At 48.9% G+C, this 19139-nt stretch overlaps 1 protein-coding gene across 1 annotated transcript; it reads left to right on the top strand.

Annotated features, from left to right (window-relative positions):
* The first annotated feature begins 799 nt into the window (after positions 1 to 799).
* Positions 800 to 18891, top strand: LOC134655554 (E3 SUMO-protein ligase PIAS2). The gene is made up of 12 exons (XM_063511026.1): positions 800 to 943; positions 1295 to 1451; positions 4107 to 4243; positions 6229 to 6406; positions 7513 to 7614; positions 8454 to 8561; positions 10322 to 10454; positions 11100 to 11334; positions 14015 to 14172; positions 15746 to 15952; positions 17006 to 17173; positions 18788 to 18891. The coding sequence occupies exons 1-12, from the start codon at positions 801 to 803 to the stop codon at positions 18889 to 18891; spliced, it is 1830 nt and encodes a 609-aa protein (XP_063367096.1). The 5' UTR covers position 800.
* Positions 18892 to 19139: the final 248 nt, after the last annotated feature.

Raw genomic sequence — 19139 nt, 5'->3', positions numbered from 1 at the left:
TTATCTAAATACCTAGTATAATAATACATATCTATGATGATAAAATTAATAAACATCCACCTTTTCACATGTCTACAGATCAATAGTAGACTATAAAAATAATATAGTATTTTTAAATTGATTTGTGATATTTTTTATTTATTTTTTAAGCTTGTCCCCATCCCTCCTGAGTCTCCTGACTGTTGCAAGTTTCTCTCCCATACAATGATTTGTTGTTTATGTGCCCACAAGCTAGCCTAGACTAAAACACTAAATGCATTGCTGCTCAGTGTTGTGTCGAGTCCAGGCTGACTATGGAGCAACTTGTTGTTAATGGTATACTTTTCTGGAAAATTTCATTGACAGGACAGTCATCTTATTTCTCTTATCTTTAGCTCCAGTCTTCCCGAAGCCACTCCCGGTCACATTGCAAACTTCTAATATACTTTTTCTCCTTAGCAAGCTCCTTCACAGCTGCAGTGGAATAATTTATCAAAATAATCAAAAAGGCAACACCATCATTGATCTAAATTGTCGTAAAACATCGTAGAGGACTTGCGGTTCGTTTAGTGGTATTAAAGCTGAAAGACATGTTTTAACCATTGATGACTAAAAGTAATTATTCAATTGCAGATGTCACTAGAGCCCTATCCCTTTCATCTAAATTTGGCGCTTAGTGTAAGAGAAATAAGGAGACAGCCGTGCAGTGATTTTCCTCAAGAAATTTTCCAGAAAACTCCCACAGTTGTGTAGTTGACTTTTGATTTACGTCCGTTGTGACGGCTCAATTTCAGTTGACATGAGATGGTCGCTCATCAACAATGGTTAAAACACGATCTTCAGCGAGGGTAGGAAACGCGGCACCGAGTAATGCGGCACCCTCCGAAAATGGCAACTCGTCCGAACTTAGATCGCGGCTCAAAGCTACCGAAAACGGACGTTCACATAAGAACAACAACTCTAGGCAAGTGTCTTTACCTCGCAGCCGCTGCACTCCGGTGTGGATGTCGGAGTCTAACAGTTGATGCATGAGTCATGGCTTCGGTGTTGGGGCGTTAGTGTGATTTGCTATAAACTGCACCTCTTGGTTCGTAAGACCAATGATAGTACACAACACTATTTTCTTGAAGGCGAGCCCCACTACAGTCCTATATGAACATACGTGGCCCTAGACGCATGCACTGTTTTGACTGTTGCTCAGTCAAGCTGCACAATATGAAATTGCCCTAATATCTTGACTAGTTCTAATCAGCAATACTACACCACTGTAAGTTGAACATGAAGGATTCAATCAATAATAGTTACAATTCAACAGGAACAACCAGGCTCTAGGGTCGAGCGGCGTGCCGGGAGGGGGGTCGCAGGGTAAGGACCCGCTGGCGCCGGGTCTGGCGTCGCAGCGCAACATGTACCAGCACCCCGCCGTCAGCGGGTACAACACGGACTCGCGACAACAGGGCATGCCGGTCACTGTAAGTGTTCGACAGGCGCTAGGGTCGAGCGGCGTGCCGGGCGGGGGGTCGCAGGGTAAGGACCCGCTGGCGCCGGGCCTGGCGTCGCAGCGCAACATGTACCAGCACCCCGCAGTCAGCGGGTACAACACGGACTCGCGACAACAGGGCATGCCGGTCACTGTAAGTGTTCGACAGGCGCTAGGGTCGAGCGGCGTGCCGGGCGGGGGGTCGCAGGGTAAGGACCCGCTGGCGCCGGGTCTGGCGTCGCAGCGCAACATGTACCAGCACCCCGCCGTCAGCGGGTACAACACGGACTCGCGACAACAGGGCATGCCGGTCACTGTAAGTGTTCGACAGGCGCTAGGGTCGAGCGGCGTGCCGGGCGGGGGGTCGCAGGGTAAGGACCCGCTGGCGCCGGGTCTGGCGTCGCAGCGCAACATGTACCAGCACCCCGCCGTCAGCGGGTACAACACGGACTCGCGACAACAGGGCATGCCGGTCACTGTAAGTGTTCGACAGGCGCTAGGGTCGAGCGGCGTGCCGGGCGGGGGGTCGCAGGGTAAGGACCCGCTGGCGCCGGGTCTGGCGTCGCAGCGCAACATGTACCAGCACCCCGCCGTCAGCGGGTACAACACGGACTCGCGACAACAGGGCATGCCGGTCACTGTAAGTGTTCGACAGGCGCTAGGGTCGAGCGGCGTGCCGGGCGGGGGGTCGCAGGGTAAGGACCCGCTGGCGCCGGGTCTGGCGTCGCAGCGCAACATGTACCAGCACCCCGCCGTCAGCGGGTACAACACGGACTCGCGACAACAGGGCATGCCGGTCACTGTAAGTGTTCGACAGGCGCTAGGGTCGAGCGGCGTGCCGGGCGGGGGGTCGCAGGGTAAGGACCCGCTGGCGCCGGGTCTGGCGTCGCAGCGCAACATGTACCAGCACCCCGCCGTCAGCGGGTACAACACGGACTCGCGACAACAGGGCATGCCGGTCACTGTAAGTGTTCGACAGGCGCTAGGGTCGAGCGGCGTGCCGGGCGGGGGGTCGCAGGGTAAGGACCCGCTGGCGCCGGGTCTGGCGTCGCAGCGCAACATGTACCAGCACCCCGCCGTCAGCGGGTACAACACGGACTCGCGACAACAGGGCATGCCGGTCACTGTAAGTGTTCGACAGGCGCTAGGGTCGAGCGGCGTGCCGGGCGGGGGGTCGCAGGGTAAGGACCCGCTGGCGCCGGGCCTGGCGTCGCAGCGCAACATGTACCAGCACCCCGCCGTCAGCGGGTACAACACGGACTCGCGACAACAGGGCATGCCGGTCACTGTAAGTGTTCGACAGGCGCTAGGGTCGAGCGGCGTGCCGGGCGGGGGGTCGCAGGGTAAGGACCCGCTGGCGCCGGGTCTGGCGTCGCAGCGCAACATGTACCAGCACCCCGCCGTCAGCGGGTACAACACGGACTCGCGACAACAGGGCATGCCGGTCACTGTAAGTGTTCGACAGGCGCTAGGGTCGAGCGGCGTGCCGGGCGGGGGGTCGCAGGGTAAGGACCCGCTGGCGCCGGGTCTGGCGTCGCAGCGCAACATGTACCAGCACCCCGCCGTCAGCGGGTACAACACGGACTCGCGACAACAGGGCATGCCGGTCACTGTAAGTGTTCGACAGGCGCTAGGGTCGAGCGGCGTGCCGGGCGGGGGGTCGCAGGGTAAGGACCCGCTGGCGCCGGGTCTGGCGTCGCAGCGCAACATGTACCAGCACCCCGCCGTCAGCGGGTACAACACGGACTCGCGACAACAGGGCATGCCGGTCACTGTAAGTGTTCGACAGGCGCTAGGGTCGAGCGGCGTGCCGGGCGGGGGGTCGCAGGGTAAGGACCCGCTGGCGCCGGGTCTGGCGTCGCAGCGCAACATGTACCAGCACCCCGCCGTCAGCGGGTACAACACGGACTCGCGACAACAGGGCATGCCGGTCACTGTAAGTGTTCGACAGGCGCTAGGGTCGAGCGGCGTGCCGGGCGGGGGGTCGCAGGGTAAGGACCCGCTGGCGCCGGGTCTGGCGTCGCAGCGCAACATGTACCAGCACCCCGCCGTCAGCGGGTACAACACGGACTCGCGACAACAGGGCATGCCGGTCACTGTAAGTGTTCGACAGGCGCAGCAGTGGCGGCTCAAATGTTATACATTGGACAAGCCAGAGTATGGCGACTTTTTGCAACTTGAGCACGATTTTTTACAGTTGCATTGGACTTATAAAAAAGTTGGTTATCTAAAAAATTTGAAGACTTAACAAAATTTTATTAGATTCTGATGTTGCACTTGTAATCAAATCTACAGCAAACCAAATTTAACAAGTTTTCCATGTAAATTACTTTTAGAATTGTATTCTTCTCAGAATCATAAAAAAGTCTAAACTAGGGTAGGTGCGTTAGTTTTCGTCCAGCTCTAGTTTTCGTCCACTTGACGAAATTTGAATATAAACCTACATTGCTGCACAAATTTGGACTTATTGCAATCCTAATGTCTAAACAATATATCAAAATGATATTTCGCAAGTAGCAAATTAAATATCAAATATATTATTTGCTAATCTGTCAGGTGGACGAAAACTAGAGCATGGACGGAAACTAACACAATGACCCTATATGCCGTATTAAAAATGGCGGTTGAAAGTGATAATATTCGTCAGGCACGACAGAACATGTACGCGAGCGGCATGTACCACGGGTACGGCACGCCGGGCGCCGCGCTCGCGCCCATGCCGTCTCCCTCGCCCACCGCGCCGCTGCCGCCCTACCCCGTGCACCCCGACGTCAAGTTCAAGAAGTGAGTTAACAGTTGAGAGCGTAAGAGCTCATTTAGGGTCTCCCCAAACTTATCGACGCGGAATCGGCAATGCCAATAGAAATGAAACTTTATGTCCACGCAATAAGAGCGAAAAAGACGCCGACGCGTCGGCCGTCGACGGCCGAACGGAGCCGAACCGAACCTTACCTGTTTATGCTGTTTACTATCGGCTTTCGCCGAATCCGCGTCGATAAGTATGGGGACACCCTTAGACGGCGCGCGAACTCGCACGCGATTTTAGTTTTACATTGCGGACCATTGAGGTTACATCAATTCAGCCGACCAATCAAAAGACGCAATGTAATGAAACTCGCATGCGAGTTCTCGTACCGTCTAAATGGGCCCTAAGTGTTGATCCCAGTCTCAACATTCACCAACATTCCGACCAATGGAGTTGGCCGGTTGAAGTATTTAGCAGATGGCGCCATCATAGCTTGCCCTGTCAATCCCTAGAATTGTGTCAAATTTTTGTTTTTGCCTTAGCGTTTGTTGTTGCCAGCCCTTTAAGCCAAATCTCATAGAAAAAAGGGCAAGCTATGATGGCGCCATCTATGCAAACCTTTGACAATTGCCAACCCTATTGAGAACCTCCTAATTTTTTTTAAATCTGTGAAAACATAGTTAAAGAATGTGTCGTGGAGCAGTGAGGAAATGTTCTTCAACGTAAATCTACGTTAGTCTCTTTTTAGATAGGTCAAAGGGCCACTTATGGCACTTTTTACACGTAGGCACAGAATAAATAACAGTACTAGGTACAGCAGACTCGCTCTCTAACAAAACGCGTCTGTTACGATCAGCACAGATATGGCCGCTAGGTGGCGACAGCGCCACGCGCGGCTTATGGCTAGCCACCAAAATTGGTGTGGAACGGATGTACTTTTAGCTACCTGTAGAAAAGCGACGAAATCGCGGAGTGAGCGACGCCTGACGTAGGTGTACAAAAATAACCGCATTCCCGTTGTCAGGGAGGTTTTGGGATCATACTGAGCAACTTTTACTGTGGGACCAACCCCGAAATCGCGAAACAAATTTTTACCCTCCCATAGAAAATGGACCAGCCAAAATGTATGAAACACCAAATTTTTTTTTCGCGATTTGGTGTTGGACCCATGGTAAAAGGTGTTCAGTACCCCAAAGCCTCCCTAGCAACGGGAATGCAGTTATTTTTTAGCCACTCTGTATAGGGAGAGAAATATTACAGTAAAAATATACTACGCCGATTCCAAATAACTGTGACGAGTGTAAGTAAAGGCTTGGCCAGACACAGAGCGCGACGCAGCGCCGCGTCCGCGCCGCGTGATGCCGACGCGATGACTGTTCAAACAGGGCGCGCGCGGACCGCGCTCTCAACACGCCCTCATCGCGCGCGCCACCGCTCGCTGCCTAACGTCCGATCCGACTGATGTGACCCAGCGCGACGCGTTATTAGTATATTTGCGTATATTATTAGTATACAGGGTGGCGCATTCAGATCGGTCAGTATGGGAAAATCTGAAACTATAAGACATACGACGATCTCTTCTTAGGAACCATGTCATCGATTTCAGTAACAAGAAAAACTGCATTCATACATTAAAAAAAATGTGTACTCAGCTCGGGAATCGAACCCGGACGTTTTGAAAAAAAAAAAATCTAAAATTATTTCTATTTAGATATCGATTGTGTAGGTCTTAAGCAGTAAATGTTACTATGAAACATGATGTCTGAAATGAATAAAATGCATTGTTTTCATATCCTTTAATTTATTTTAGTATGTTTTCGAAATGGCCACCATTTTTTTCAATACATTTTACATAAAAAAAATTTAAATGTATGAATGCAGTTTTTCTTGTTACTAAAATCGATGACATGGTTCCTAAGAAGAGATCGTCGTATGTCTTATAGTTTCAGATTTTCCCATACTGACCGATCTAAATGCGCCACCCTGTATTTGAAAACAAGTCTTAACTCCGAATTTGTTTCAGATTGCCGTTCTACGACGTGATGGCTGAGCTGATGAAGCCGACCACGATGATGCCGACACAAGCGGGCCGCATGCAGGAGGGCGCCTACCAGTTCCATCTCACTCCCGCGCAGGCCACCGACATAGCGTGCGGCAAGGACATCGTCGGCACCAGCAACAAACTAGACTATGTTATACAGGTGAGAACTAGGACCTATACCCGAGTGCCGCGCTGGTGAACTATAGTTCGTTTTTTTAGCATTAGAAAGAACTTGCAAGAAGGTAAGCGATCTTGACATGTCTTTTAATTGAAAAACGCTTTTTAAAAATCAAAAACTTATGAAAGCAGAAGAATATAAATGATCGTATTAGATTCATAATTGTTACATATTTGCCGTAACTTATTTTTAAAATGTGTTTTTCAATTAAAGACACATCAAGATTGTTTACCTTAAAAAGCGCTGGTGGCCTAGCGGTAAGAGCGTGCGACTTGCAATCCGGAGGTCGCGGGTTCGAACCCCGGCTCGTACCAATGAGTTTTTCGGAACTTATGTACGATATATCATTTGATATTTACCAGTCGCTTTTCGGTGAAGGAAAACATCGTGAGGAAACCGGACTAATCCCAATACGGGCCTAGTTTACCCTCTGGGTTGGAAGGTCAGATGGCAGTCGCTTTCGTAAAAACTAGTGCCCACGCCAATTACTGGGATTAGTTGCCAAGCGGACCCCAGGCTCCCATGAGCCGTGGCAAAATGCCGGGACAACGCAAGGAAGATGATCAAGATTGTTTACCTTATTTCTAATGCTAAAAAAAACGAACTATAGGGGCAGTAGAAGTGAAGATACTACCTAACTAAAATGCCACCAGTGAGACACAATGCACATTGGACCAATATATTGGACAGATGGAATACCATCCTTAGAAGCCTGTAAATAAATATACTTTTGGAATGTCCAGAATTATTGATAAAATAAACATAGTACAGTGGGCCAAGAAAGTGGTCTACCACCCTACGGTTGAGGTTCGTTTGAACGTCTTGAGATAACAAGGTTTGACATGAATGTCGGTGACAATTGTCAACCTTAGCGATTGTTAGATCTCGCAGAAACTTTTGTCAAAACTGGTAGACCACTTTCTTGGCCCACTGTACATTTGATACCTCCTAAACTTAAAACTATTTAGTTCGTAATTATGTTCTTATCATTAGATACAAGTTTGATAGATACAATGTTGGCTTGTAAAGATGTTTGTAAACCCGACTATGTGCAGATTGCATGACTGTATTGACATGTTTGTTGACAGGCCCAACTAAGGTTTTGCCTTCTGGAGACAACGTGTGAACAAGAAGACTGCTTCCCGCCGAGTGTTAACGTTAAAGTCAACAACAAAATGTGTCCACTGCCAGTGAGTATATCTGTTGTAGAGTTGCGTCTAAAGAAACCTTCCTTTTACTCCTTCCAATTTATTTAAGCGCTGGTGGCCTAGCGGTAAGAGCGTGCGACTTTCAATCCGGAGGTCGCCGGTTCAAACCCCGGCTCGTACCAATGACTTTTTCGGAACTTATGTACGAAATATTTGATATTTACCAGTTGCTTTTCGGTGAAGGAAAACAACGTGAGGAAACCGGACTAATCCCAATAAGGCCTAGTTTCCCCTCTGGGTTGGAAGGTCAGATGGCAGTCGCTTTCGTAAAAACTAGTGCCTACGTCAAATCATGGGATTAGTTGTCAAGCGGACCCCAGGCTGCCATGAGCCGTGGCAAAATGCCGGGACAACGCGAGGAAGAAGAAGGTTGCTAGAAGTGCGTCATACTAAAATTTGCAGGATATTATATAAATGGCAGGGAGATAAAAAATGCAAAGTTTCATTTAACTTTCCCTCCAGCAATTACATTTTAGATAACTTAATTTAGTCACTTATTGACAGGTGCTCTCTGATAATTCTTGAAGTCTTTGAGGTCTTGATGAGGGATTGCATACAAATCTTATACCTTTAAACGAGCAATTCTTGTATATTTATTTATATGTATATATATTTTGAGGATCACGGAATAAACTCTCGGAATAAAGCTGTAACGATTTCGATGAAATATGCTACATGGGGGTTTTCGGGGGCGAAAAGTCGATCTAGGTTGGTTTTTGGAAAACGCGGATTTTTGAGTTTTTATATGTTTTCCGAGCAAAGCTCGGTCTCCCAGATATTAAAACTTGAAGGCAGCATAACCAATGTGTTTGAATGTGCAGAACCCGATCCCTACCAACAAGCCGACACCAGAGCCGAAGCGGCCGCCCCGGCCTGTGAACATATCCTCGCTGGTGAAGCTTTGTCCTACAGTGGCCAACACAGTCCAGGTACTACTATTATTACAATACCTTCTTATTCGAACAGGTCGGTTCGCACATACTTTTATAACTACCACGGGACTTAATCGCGTAAGACTTACGTTTATTTTTCGCCTGACGTTTCGAACGTGACGTTACGTTCGTGGTCACAGGCAGACTGGCAAGGAATTGTATCAACATCTTCGCACAGTGTGCATCAGCAATGATACGTTGAAAAAAATGTAAAGTGATGATCGTGCTTTGGGAACTTGTCTGTGTATCTAGATACTCTAGATAGAATTAGTATCGGTCGGCCGTCGCCATCTATTATGATAAATCGATCCATCTGTTTTAAATTGGCGCGCTCGAGAAATTTACCTTTACCTTATTTGACCAAAAAAAAGGCAGAAAATGTATCTTGTGCCAAAGCCAAAGAGGTCTCCATTGAGCTATGGATTTGCGAAATCGTAAATGGGTGAATCAATACAAGTATTCTGCCCGTATTAGGCAAAATAAAATATCCACATAATTTGATAGAAAAATGTAACAAATTCTACTTTATATTTCTATTACAAACGTCTATGACCTTCTTTAATGTATTAGAAGAACCATACTCTTGGTTCATAGCAGAAGTGGAGCTGATAGTTAAAACTAGTTTTTTCATGTGGCATGTGGAACAATATATTTTAATTAAAGACAGCCAGCGTAATGGGGACATTTGAGCCAGGTACGATTCGTGACGGTTATATTGTTTAACTTAGATTTTAGAATGACGAAGCCTGTTGCGGATATCATCCTTGTTGTGTTTGGGACGAAGCATGTTGCTGATTTGCATTTGTGGCCACCGGACGAAGCCTGCGTTGTGGATTTCTTACATATATAACTAGAGTTTTTTCTTGAATAAATTTGTCAATGATTAAAGACAACATATTGTCATCAACTTTACCAAAACCAAAATAATGTCAAATAGCATTAAAAAAACCTATATATATTGAGTCTGAACAGATAGAGTATGTTGATCATTATGTGTACCTAGGGAAACAAATAAGCTTCGATGCCAAATCAAATGACCAAGAGATAGAGAGAAAAATCAAAAACACCTGGAACAGGTTTTGGAGCTTAAAAGAAACCTTAAAGAGCAACCTATCTGTTCAGCTCAAAAAGAAAATAATGGACATGTGCTTACTCCCAACCTTAACCTACGCATGTCAAACGTGGAAGTTCTCATCAAAGACAAAAAGGATGATAGTTTCATGCCAAAGGGGTATGGAAAGGAGTATGCTGAAAATAAGAAGAATTGAGAAGACCAGGCATTCCATAATCAGAGGAAAAACAAAGATTATAGGTGCACTAAGCCACGCCCAGAAACAAAAATGGAGATGGGCTGGCCACGTTGCCAGACTTCAGGACGAGAGGTGGACCTTAAAGACGACAGCCTGGAAAGGCCCAGACGGCAACAGAAAAAGAAGACGGCCATTGGAACGCTGGGCTGACGACATTATTAAAGTAGAGGGGGTCAATTGGATATGGGAGGCCCAAGACCGCACAAAATGGAAAAAGCTGGAAGAGGCCTATACCTCCAAAGAGGGTTCTGGTGAAATTTAGATTTAAGCATAGGTTAAGTTACTAATTTTATCCGTGATATGAAAACCAGAAATAAAAGGCTTTTTTATTTTATTTTTATTATATTGTCATCAGTACTTATAGCAATGAGTTTACTATGTATTGTGCCAGTAGCACATATGCAACCTCCAATATGATGTAACAGGGCTTATAACTGTACATAACAGGTGACTTGGGCGTCGGACTTCACTCGCGCGTACGTACTGAGCGTGTTCCTGGTGCGCAAGCTGACCTCCGCCGAGCTGCTGCTGCGGCTCAAGAACAAGGGCACCAAGAACCCGGACTACACGCGCTCGCTCAGTGAGTCAAGCTTTATAACACGAGCCTAAATAGAAAAACACATTAAAAATAACTGACCTAGTGTTGTGAATAACGCTCATTTCGAGGCTTAAAGACTCCCCGACCCTCTCGAACCCTTAAGACTCTCGAGGCTTAACGCCTTAAAGGCGGCAAAGACGATTTCTTACATCCATACGCGTAAAATAAATAAATACAATTCTCATATATAGTCGAGTCTTCAAGACTTTTACGAGTTTTGAGGGCTTGAGTCTTTAAGCCTAAAAATAAGCGTTATACACAACACTGAACTGACCTTATAACATAACAAGCCAGTTTTGCTCATACATACTTATTGGGTTTAAGCCAATCACTTCTCGCTCTGGAGTTCCTGGTTAACGTGTGCGTCGCACGTAAACACTAGGAAATTAATCGATGTGGTGATGAAATCACAGTTTCGTCTCGGTGATTTTACCTCTGTCTATCTTTTAGCTCTGAGCTTTTACTTACACTATTTTTTGTTAGCAAATGTTTGTTAACTCTGAACGAACGACACGTCTATCGTCATCCTAAACTTTGTCGGAATGCACGAAGCCCACGAAGGTTGATTGGGCTGTAGCCTCGCACGTCAGCGGTCAAAGAGTGGAACTAATAATAACTTTGTTACAGTAAAAGAGAAGTTGTCAGAAGACTACGACAGCGAGATCGCGACGACCTCCCTCCGCGTGTCGCTCATGTGTCCGCTCGGCAAGATGCGCATGTCGTGCCCGTGCCGGCCGGCCAACTGCCCGCACCTGCAGTGCTTCGACGCCTCGCTGTTCCTGCAGATGAACGAGCGCAAGCCGACGTGGCTGTGCCCCGTGTGCGACCGGCCCGCGCTGTACGACTCGCTGGTGGTGGACGGGTGAGTGTGTGCTCGAGGGCTGCCAACTGCCCGCACCTGCAGTGCTTCGACGCCTCGCTGTTCCTGCAGATGAACGAGCGCAAGCCGACGTGGCTGTGCCCCGTGTGCGACCGGCCCGCGCTGTACGACTCGCTGGTGGTGGACGGGTGAGTGTGTGCTCGAGGGCTGCCAACTGCCCGCACCTGCAGTGCTTCGACGCCTCGCTGTTCCTGCAGATGAACGAGCGCAAGCCGACGTGGCTGTGCCCCGTGTGCGACCGGCCCGCGCTGTACGACTCGCTGGTGGTGGACGGGTGAGTGTGTGCTCGAGGGCTGCCAACTGCCCGCACCTGCAGTGCTTCGACGCCTCGCTGTTCCTGCAGATGAACGAGCGCAAGCCGACGTGGCTGTGCCCCGTGTGCGACCGGCCCGCGCTGTACGACTCGCTGGTGGTGGACGGGTGAGTGTGTGCTCGAGGGCTGCCAACTGCCCGCACCTGCAGTGCTTCGACGCCTCGCTGTTCCTGCAGATGAACGAGCGCAAGCCGACGTGGCTGTGCCCCGTGTGCGACCGGCCCGCGCTGTACGACTCGCTGGTGGTGGACGGGTGAGTGTGTGCTCGAGGGCTGCCAACTGCCCGCACCTGCAGTGCTTCGACGCCTCGCTGTTCCTGCAGATGAACGAGCGCAAGCCGACGTGGCTGTGCCCCGTGTGCGACCGGCCCGCGCTGTACGACTCGCTGGTGGTGGACGGGTGAGTGTGTGCTCGAGGGCTGCCAACTGCCCGCACCTGCAGTGCTTCGACGCCTCGCTGTTCCTGCAGATGAACGAGCGCAAGCCGACGTGGCTGTGCCCCGTGTGCGACCGGCCCGCGCTGTACGACTCGCTGGTGGTGGACGGGTGAGTGTGTGCTCGAGGGCTGCCAACTGCCCGCACCTGCAGTGCTTCGACGCCTCGCTGTTCCTGCAGATGAACGAGCGCAAGCCGACGTGGCTGTGCCCCGTGTGCGACCGGCCCGCGCTGTACGACTCGCTGGTGGTGGACGGGTGAGTGTGTGCTCGAGGGCTGCCAACTGCCCGCACCTGCAGTGCTTCGACGCCTCGCTGTTCCTGCAGATGAACGAGCGCAAGCCGACGTGGCTGTGCCCCGTGTGCGACCGGCCCGCGCTGTACGACTCGCTGGTGGTGGACGGGTGAGTGTGTGCTCGAGGGCTGCCAACTGCCCGCACCTGCAGTGCTTCGACGCCTCGCTGTTCCTGCAGATGAACGAGCGCAAGCCGACGTGGCTGTGCCCCGTGTGCGACCGGCCCGCGCTGTACGACTCGCTGGTGGTGGACGGGTGAGTGTGTGCTCGAGGGCTGCCAACTGCCCGCACCTGCAGTGCTTCGACGCCTCGCTGTTCCTGCAGATGAACGAGCGCAAGCCGACGTGGCTGTGCCCCGTGTGCGACCGGCCCGCGCTGTACGACTCGCTGGTGGTGGACGGGTGAGTGTGTGCTCGAGGGCTGCCAACTGCCCGCACCTGCAGTGCTTCGACGCCTCGCTGTTCCTGCAGATGAACGAGCGCAAGCCGACGTGGCTGTGCCCCGTGTGCGACCGGCCCGCGCTGTACGACTCGCTGGTGGTGGACGGGTGAGTGTGTGCTCGAGGGCTGCCAACTGCCCGCACCTGCAGTGCTTCGACGCCTCGCTGTTCCTGCAGATGAACGAGCGCAAGCCGACGTGGCTGTGCCCCGTGTGCGACCGGCCCGCGCTGTACGACTCGCTGGTGGTGGACGGGTGAGTGTGTGCTCGAGGGCTGCCAACTGCCCGCACCTGCAGTGCTTCGACGCCTCGCTGTTCCTGCAGATGAACGAGCGCAAGCCGACGTGGCTGTGCCCCGTGTGCGACCGGCCCGCGCTGTACGACTCGCTGGTGGTGGACGGGTGAGTGTGTGCTCGAGGGCTGCCAACTGCCCGCACCTGCAGTGCTTCGACGCCTCGCTGTTCCTGCAGATGAACGAGCGCAAGCCGACGTGGCTGTGCCCCGTGTGCGACCGGCCCGCGCTGTACGACTCGCTGGTGGTGGACGGGTGAGTGTGTGCTCGAGGGCTGCCAACTGCCCGCACCTGCAGTGGAAGTTGTAACCCGAGTTAAATGATCAATGATCATACTTCTTATCCCTGTGTTCCCAACGATAGAAAGTTCATGTCATTCTAATCTTTATCAATTAAAAAAGTATTGATCAGGGCTCGGAACCGGTTTTTTTGTAAAACCCAAAATAGCCCAATATTTTTAATTATTTTATGCTCTTTACGTAGGACTGAATCATGTATTTAGGTAACAACTTCATATTATTAGATTGTCCCATTAAAAATGAAATAATAAACCAAAGAACGAAAAAGAACGTAATAATACCGGTATTTTTTATATGAAGAAAAAACCGGTTCCGAGCCTTGGTATTGATGAATGTTATTCTAAGCTAGTCCTATTTGTCAAATTGTCTTTGGGACTCGATTCACTCGTATTTGCGTTCTACTGTAGTAAAGTAGAAGAGATAAGTTGGTACTCTGCCTTAAGGTTTTATAGGGTCTCACCAATCTGGCAATCTGCTCATGTGCCTTTTTTAGATAAGTGCAGGTAGGTACCAATTTGCTCATGTGCCTTTTATAGTTAGGAGCGGGTGGGTAATCGTGAGAATCATTAAAGTTTGGCATTGTTTACCTTAGCTACTTCCAAGAGGTGCTGACGTCGCCGCGGCTGGCCGGCGACTGCAGCGAGATCCAGCTGCACGCGGACGGCAGCTGGTCTGCGCACGCGCCGCCCGCGCGCGCGCCGCCCGCGCAGCCCGCCGCCGAGCCCGTCACGCTCATCGCCGACGACCTGGGTCAGTACCGGCATCTGTAGCCGCCATGCCATGCCGTATGCCGTAATATGTCGGGTCAGCCTCGGCCTTCGCCGTCTTCAAAACAAGTGCGAGTCGGACTCGCGCACGGAGGGTTCCGCACCATCAACAAAAAATAAAGCAAAACAAGCAAAAAAAAGCGGCCAAGTGCGAGTCGGACTCGCCCATGAAGGGTTCCGTATTTAGGCGATTTATGACGTATAAAAAAAAAACTACTTACTAGATCTCGTTCAAACCAATTTTCGGTGGAAGTTTACATGGTAATGTACATCATATATTTTTTTTAGTTTTATCATTCTCTTATTTTAGAAGTTACAGGGGGGGGGACACACGTTTTACCACTTTGGAAGTGTCTCTCGCGCAAACTATTCAGTTTAGAAAAAAATGATATTAGAAACCTCAATATCATTTTTCAAGACCTATCCATAGATACCCCACACGTATGGGTTTGATGAAAAAAATTTTTTTGAGTTTCAGTTCGAAGTATGGGGAACCCCAAAAATTTATTGTTTTATTTCTATTTTTGTGTAAAAATCTTAATGCGGTTCACAGACTACATCTACTTACCAAGTTTCAACAGTATAGTTCTTATAGTTTCGGAGAAAAGTGGCTGTGACATACGGACGGACAGACGGACAGACAGACAGACATGACGAATCTATAAGGGTTCCGTTTTTTGCCATTTGGCTACGGAACCCTAAAAACGGTCACCCATCCAAGTACTGACCCCGCCCGACGTTGCTTAACTTCGGTCAAAAATCACGTTTGTTGTATGGGAGCCCCCCTTAAATCTTTATTTTATTCTGTTTTTAGTATTTGTTGTTATAGCGGCAACAGAAATACATCATCTGTGAAAATTTCAACTGTCTAGCTATCACGGTTCGTGAGATACAGCCTGGTGACAGACGGACGGACGGACAGCGGAGTCTTAGTAATAGGGTCCCGTTTTTACCCTTTAGGTACGGAACCCTAAAAAGGCGCTTCCGCCCCGCGCCTTGCGATCATGTCACGAAAACGATGCGGGAGTAATGGACCGCTCTGGCGCCTAAGATGAGTGAAACAACCATCTAGTTACCAAACTAGTTTATTACTCGTTAAGGAGTCGGCGCAAGTGCCCTATAACTACGTATAGATATATAAAAATACACATCAGCGCCCCACTACAATGTGATGTGATGATCTGTAAAAAATGTTGTATATCCCTTCGTATGTCTAAGCACTGAGCAGTGCGGACAAATTTAAACCTATTGTATTAAACAATGGATTTTTAAATTCATGCGCACTGATCAGTGCTTAGACATACGAAGGTATATGGATACTTTAAACTTGGATGACAGACTACATACACTTGCAATTCGTTTTAGGTCGCAATGGTCGTATATGCAGATTTCGCAAATGGAAACAGTCCGAATGTTCGGCAGTATCAGTTATCTGGCCATATCACTATCTGTTGAGTTATTAGTTTTGTACACAATAATAACTCTTCATTGACTACAACCAGCGTTTATTAACTTAATTGAGGATGTTTTCATTAAATTATTTTTTCATCGAACAGAGGTCATACCGGTAGAAGGCAACAGTGGTAACGCCAAACGCGCCGCAGTCGGGGAGAACAGGACGCCAAAAGCCACAGAGGTCCTTGTGGACCTTACGTCGGACTCCGAGGACGAGCTGCCGCTCAAGCGGAAGGTGCCGCAGCCGAAACCCACGCCGCCAGCCGAGGTCACCGTCAAGACTGACGACACGTATTCTTCTTCCAACGGTGAGAAAATTTATTACGGCTGTAGTAGCAAATGTGACAGAGTAAGGTTGCCATATAATACTTACATACTTACTTGGCTGGCACGATGACCCTAAATGAGTCTTGGCCTCTAACACAAGAGCACGCCACTTTGCTCGGTTCAGATACATAAGAATATAAAATCGTGAAAAAAGTCTGAACATCACTTTAATCCTGACATTTCCGGGACGGTCATTTTTAGGGTTCCGTAAAGGGTAAAAACGGGACCCTATTACTAAGACTCCGCTGTCCGTCCGTTCGTCCGTCCGTCCGTCCGTCCGTCCGTCCGTCCCGTCCGTCCGTCCGACCGTCCGTCCGTCTGTCACCAGGCTGTATCTCATGAACCGCGATAGCTAGACAGTTGAAATTTTCACAGATGATGTATTTCTGTTGCCGCTATAACAACAAATACTAAAAACAGAGTAAAATAAAGATTTAAGTGTGGCTCCCATACAACAAACGTGATTTTTGACCGAAGTTAAGCAACGTCGGGCGGGGTCACTACTTGGATGGGTGACCGTTTTTTTGCTTGTTTTGCTCTATTTTTTGTTGATGGTGCGGAACCCTCCGTGCGCGAGTCCGACTCGCACTTGGCCGGTTTTTCAAAACAGAAAGACAAAGCACAAAAGGATTGCGTTTCGCATCTATCGCGCCCCTCACGCTACGCTAAAAATGCATGCGCGGCGTGGACGGGAGGCGCGCGCGTTGTAAGCGGTCTGTGTGTCCGTGCGTCTCAAACCTGTGCTGGTTAACGCGTTTGTATAAATGTAAACTTTATATCTCATCATCATGTAACTGGGTGAATCAACTTTTTCTTGTCACTCGTTGCCATGGTTACGTTCTCCTGGGTCACTCTTTAAAACCTGATTTTTAGGCATTTAAATTCACCAAACACGCTTTTTTGTGATACTTATAAACCCTTTCCATTGGCTGACCGGACAGAATAACAACAAGAAATAGTTGATTGACCCAACTATGACAGAAGTGTCAGTTTCTGCGTGATCGTAATGTGCGTGTGTGGATGTCGTATTGTAGGTGTGGAGGCGGTCTCGTCGTCGGGCTACCGGTCGCCGGGCGGTGCGGGCGGGGTGATCTCGCTGGACTCGCCGTCGCCGCCCGCGCCCGCCTCGCCGGCGCGCGCCGACCCGCTGCCGAGCGCCGACCCCGACCCGCCGCACCTCTCCATCACGCCCGTAGACCAGTGTGAGTCAGACATACCATCCGCGGAATCATTACTAAAGCACAGAATAACTAATAGTACTACCATACAGAAAATTCACTCCTTCACAAAAGTCAGGTTTAGGTATAAAAATACACCTATATCGCCGCCTGCAAGCAAAATTGAAACTTATAACCGCGCACGAACCGTGAATCTCCTTTGCGCGCCGCAGTTTTATGACCGAGCTGTGAGTGTCGGCACGGGGTTATCACTTGACAAGTTTTTATACCTATACCCACTGATTTATTGTTTTTAAGATAAATATGTAGGAATTACAAACGTTGATTATGTAAACATACATTTTTTATCCGGAGATAGCATGTCTGATTCTCGCGGAAGTAAGTTTCGAAGCCATTGTGTATTTTCAATTTTGCGCGAGCGCCACGTGACACGACTATCGTGCGCCAAATGTACCTAAACTGCGGAGTGACACCCCCCTGACTAAAGTCGACATCGTCACAGATCACACACTGAGACACAGAATCACACTGACTGAGACTGAGATTACAGAATTCCAAAATTAATTTCGTGTGAAATGTTTGTCAATTGCCTAAAGCTTTGGATTCCTCCGAAAACGGTGCCGTCATATGACGGCCGTCATATAGCGGCCGCAAAAGACGGCCGTCTTTACGATGGCGACATGTGGAAAGTACCACGGCGTCATAACACACCGTCATCCACCAAGGTCAAAGCGGCAAATTTGAAAAATGTAGGCGCGATACGATAACGTCCCATAGAAAATTTGAATTTCGCGCCTTTTCCTACTGACAAGATTTGCTTGATCATCTATAATTTACTTGGAGGATGAAATATCATCAGAAGAGGAAAATAATCGTAGTACGGAATCATTTATTCAAATCTCGTGTCATTTATTCAAAATGGCGTCACCGCTATCTAATAAAACGTTCACGAAACTATCGACAAGGTCATGACGGCCGTCATCTTACGTTACGTTGACAATCAACGTAACGTAACGCCGTCTAGGAAACCGCGCCATCTTGTTTACATAGACCACGTTCTAGTGACGTCAGTCAACGCTATATAGCGGCCGTAATATGACGGCACCGTTTTCGGAGGAATCCAAAGCTTAAAGTCGACATCGTCACAGATCACACACTGAGACACAGAATCACACTGACTGAGACTGAGATTACAGAATTCCAAAATTAATTTCGTGTGAAATGTTTGTCAATTGCCTTAGGGGCTGTTCATAAATTACGTAATCTATTTTTGACGATTTTTGACCCCCCCACCCCTAAAATCATCCAAAAATCATGCTTCGAATAACCCCGTTTCCTCCCACGTCATGCTACCATCATCCGATGACCAGCCCCCCCCCCCCGCCCCTAATTTGAAATGACATAATTTATGAATAGCCCCTTATTACTGGTGCAATTGGTGCATCCGACCCGGCTTACTTTCACTTTCATAATATATACCTACTTGTTAAACCAGCCAATTTAGTTGGAATGCCCAAAACGCTGGTAAAGTTTACCAGTTTAAAAAATCCCGTATTATGAACCATATGACATGAGTCTCCACTTCTTACTATAACTACTTGCCCTATTTGGACCCTAAAATAACGAACACATGTACAGGCACGAGCAACAACAGCGAGCGTGAGGAAGGCGACGCGGCGCCCGCGCACTGGGCGCCCTACGCCGACTCGGACCGGGACTCGCATGATTCATATCGAAGGTAAACTCTACGGCTTACTTACTCATTAACTTCTTAGGGAACGTGCGACTTGAAGGGTCTACCATCTTGTGGCCTAAATGGGAATTAAAAACTTGATATTGATAATTCCTGCCAATAAAGCCCCTGCTTATTGCCTGCCCCCTGGCTCCTGTGCCATGCACCATTGACACTATCGTTTCAAAACTTATTATAGCTTTATCTTGGCCCAAAACCGTGATTAACTCTGATTACATATTAACTCACATTTAATAT

The sequence above is a fragment of the Cydia amplana genome, chromosome 16 (assembly GCF_948474715.1).
Source record: "Cydia amplana chromosome 16, ilCydAmpl1.1, whole genome shotgun sequence".
NCBI lineage: Eukaryota > Metazoa > Arthropoda > Insecta > Lepidoptera > Tortricidae > Cydia > Cydia amplana.
The sequence above is the reverse complement of the archived record's forward strand: the minus strand, read 5'-3'. Positions and strand labels throughout refer to the sequence as shown.

Coding starts and splice junctions, on each gene's coding strand:
- LOC134655554 (XM_063511026.1), top strand. CDS start 801: ATGGTTAAAACACGATCTTCAGCGAGGGTAGGAAACGCGGCACCGAGT. Junction 1,452..4,106: donor AACAGGGCATGCCGGTCACT/GTAAGTGTTCGA, acceptor AATATTCGTCAG/GCACGACAGAACATGTACGC. Junction 15,953..17,005: donor CACGTATTCTTCTTCCAACG/GTGAGAAAATTT, acceptor GTCGTATTGTAG/GTGTGGAGGCGGTCTCGTCG.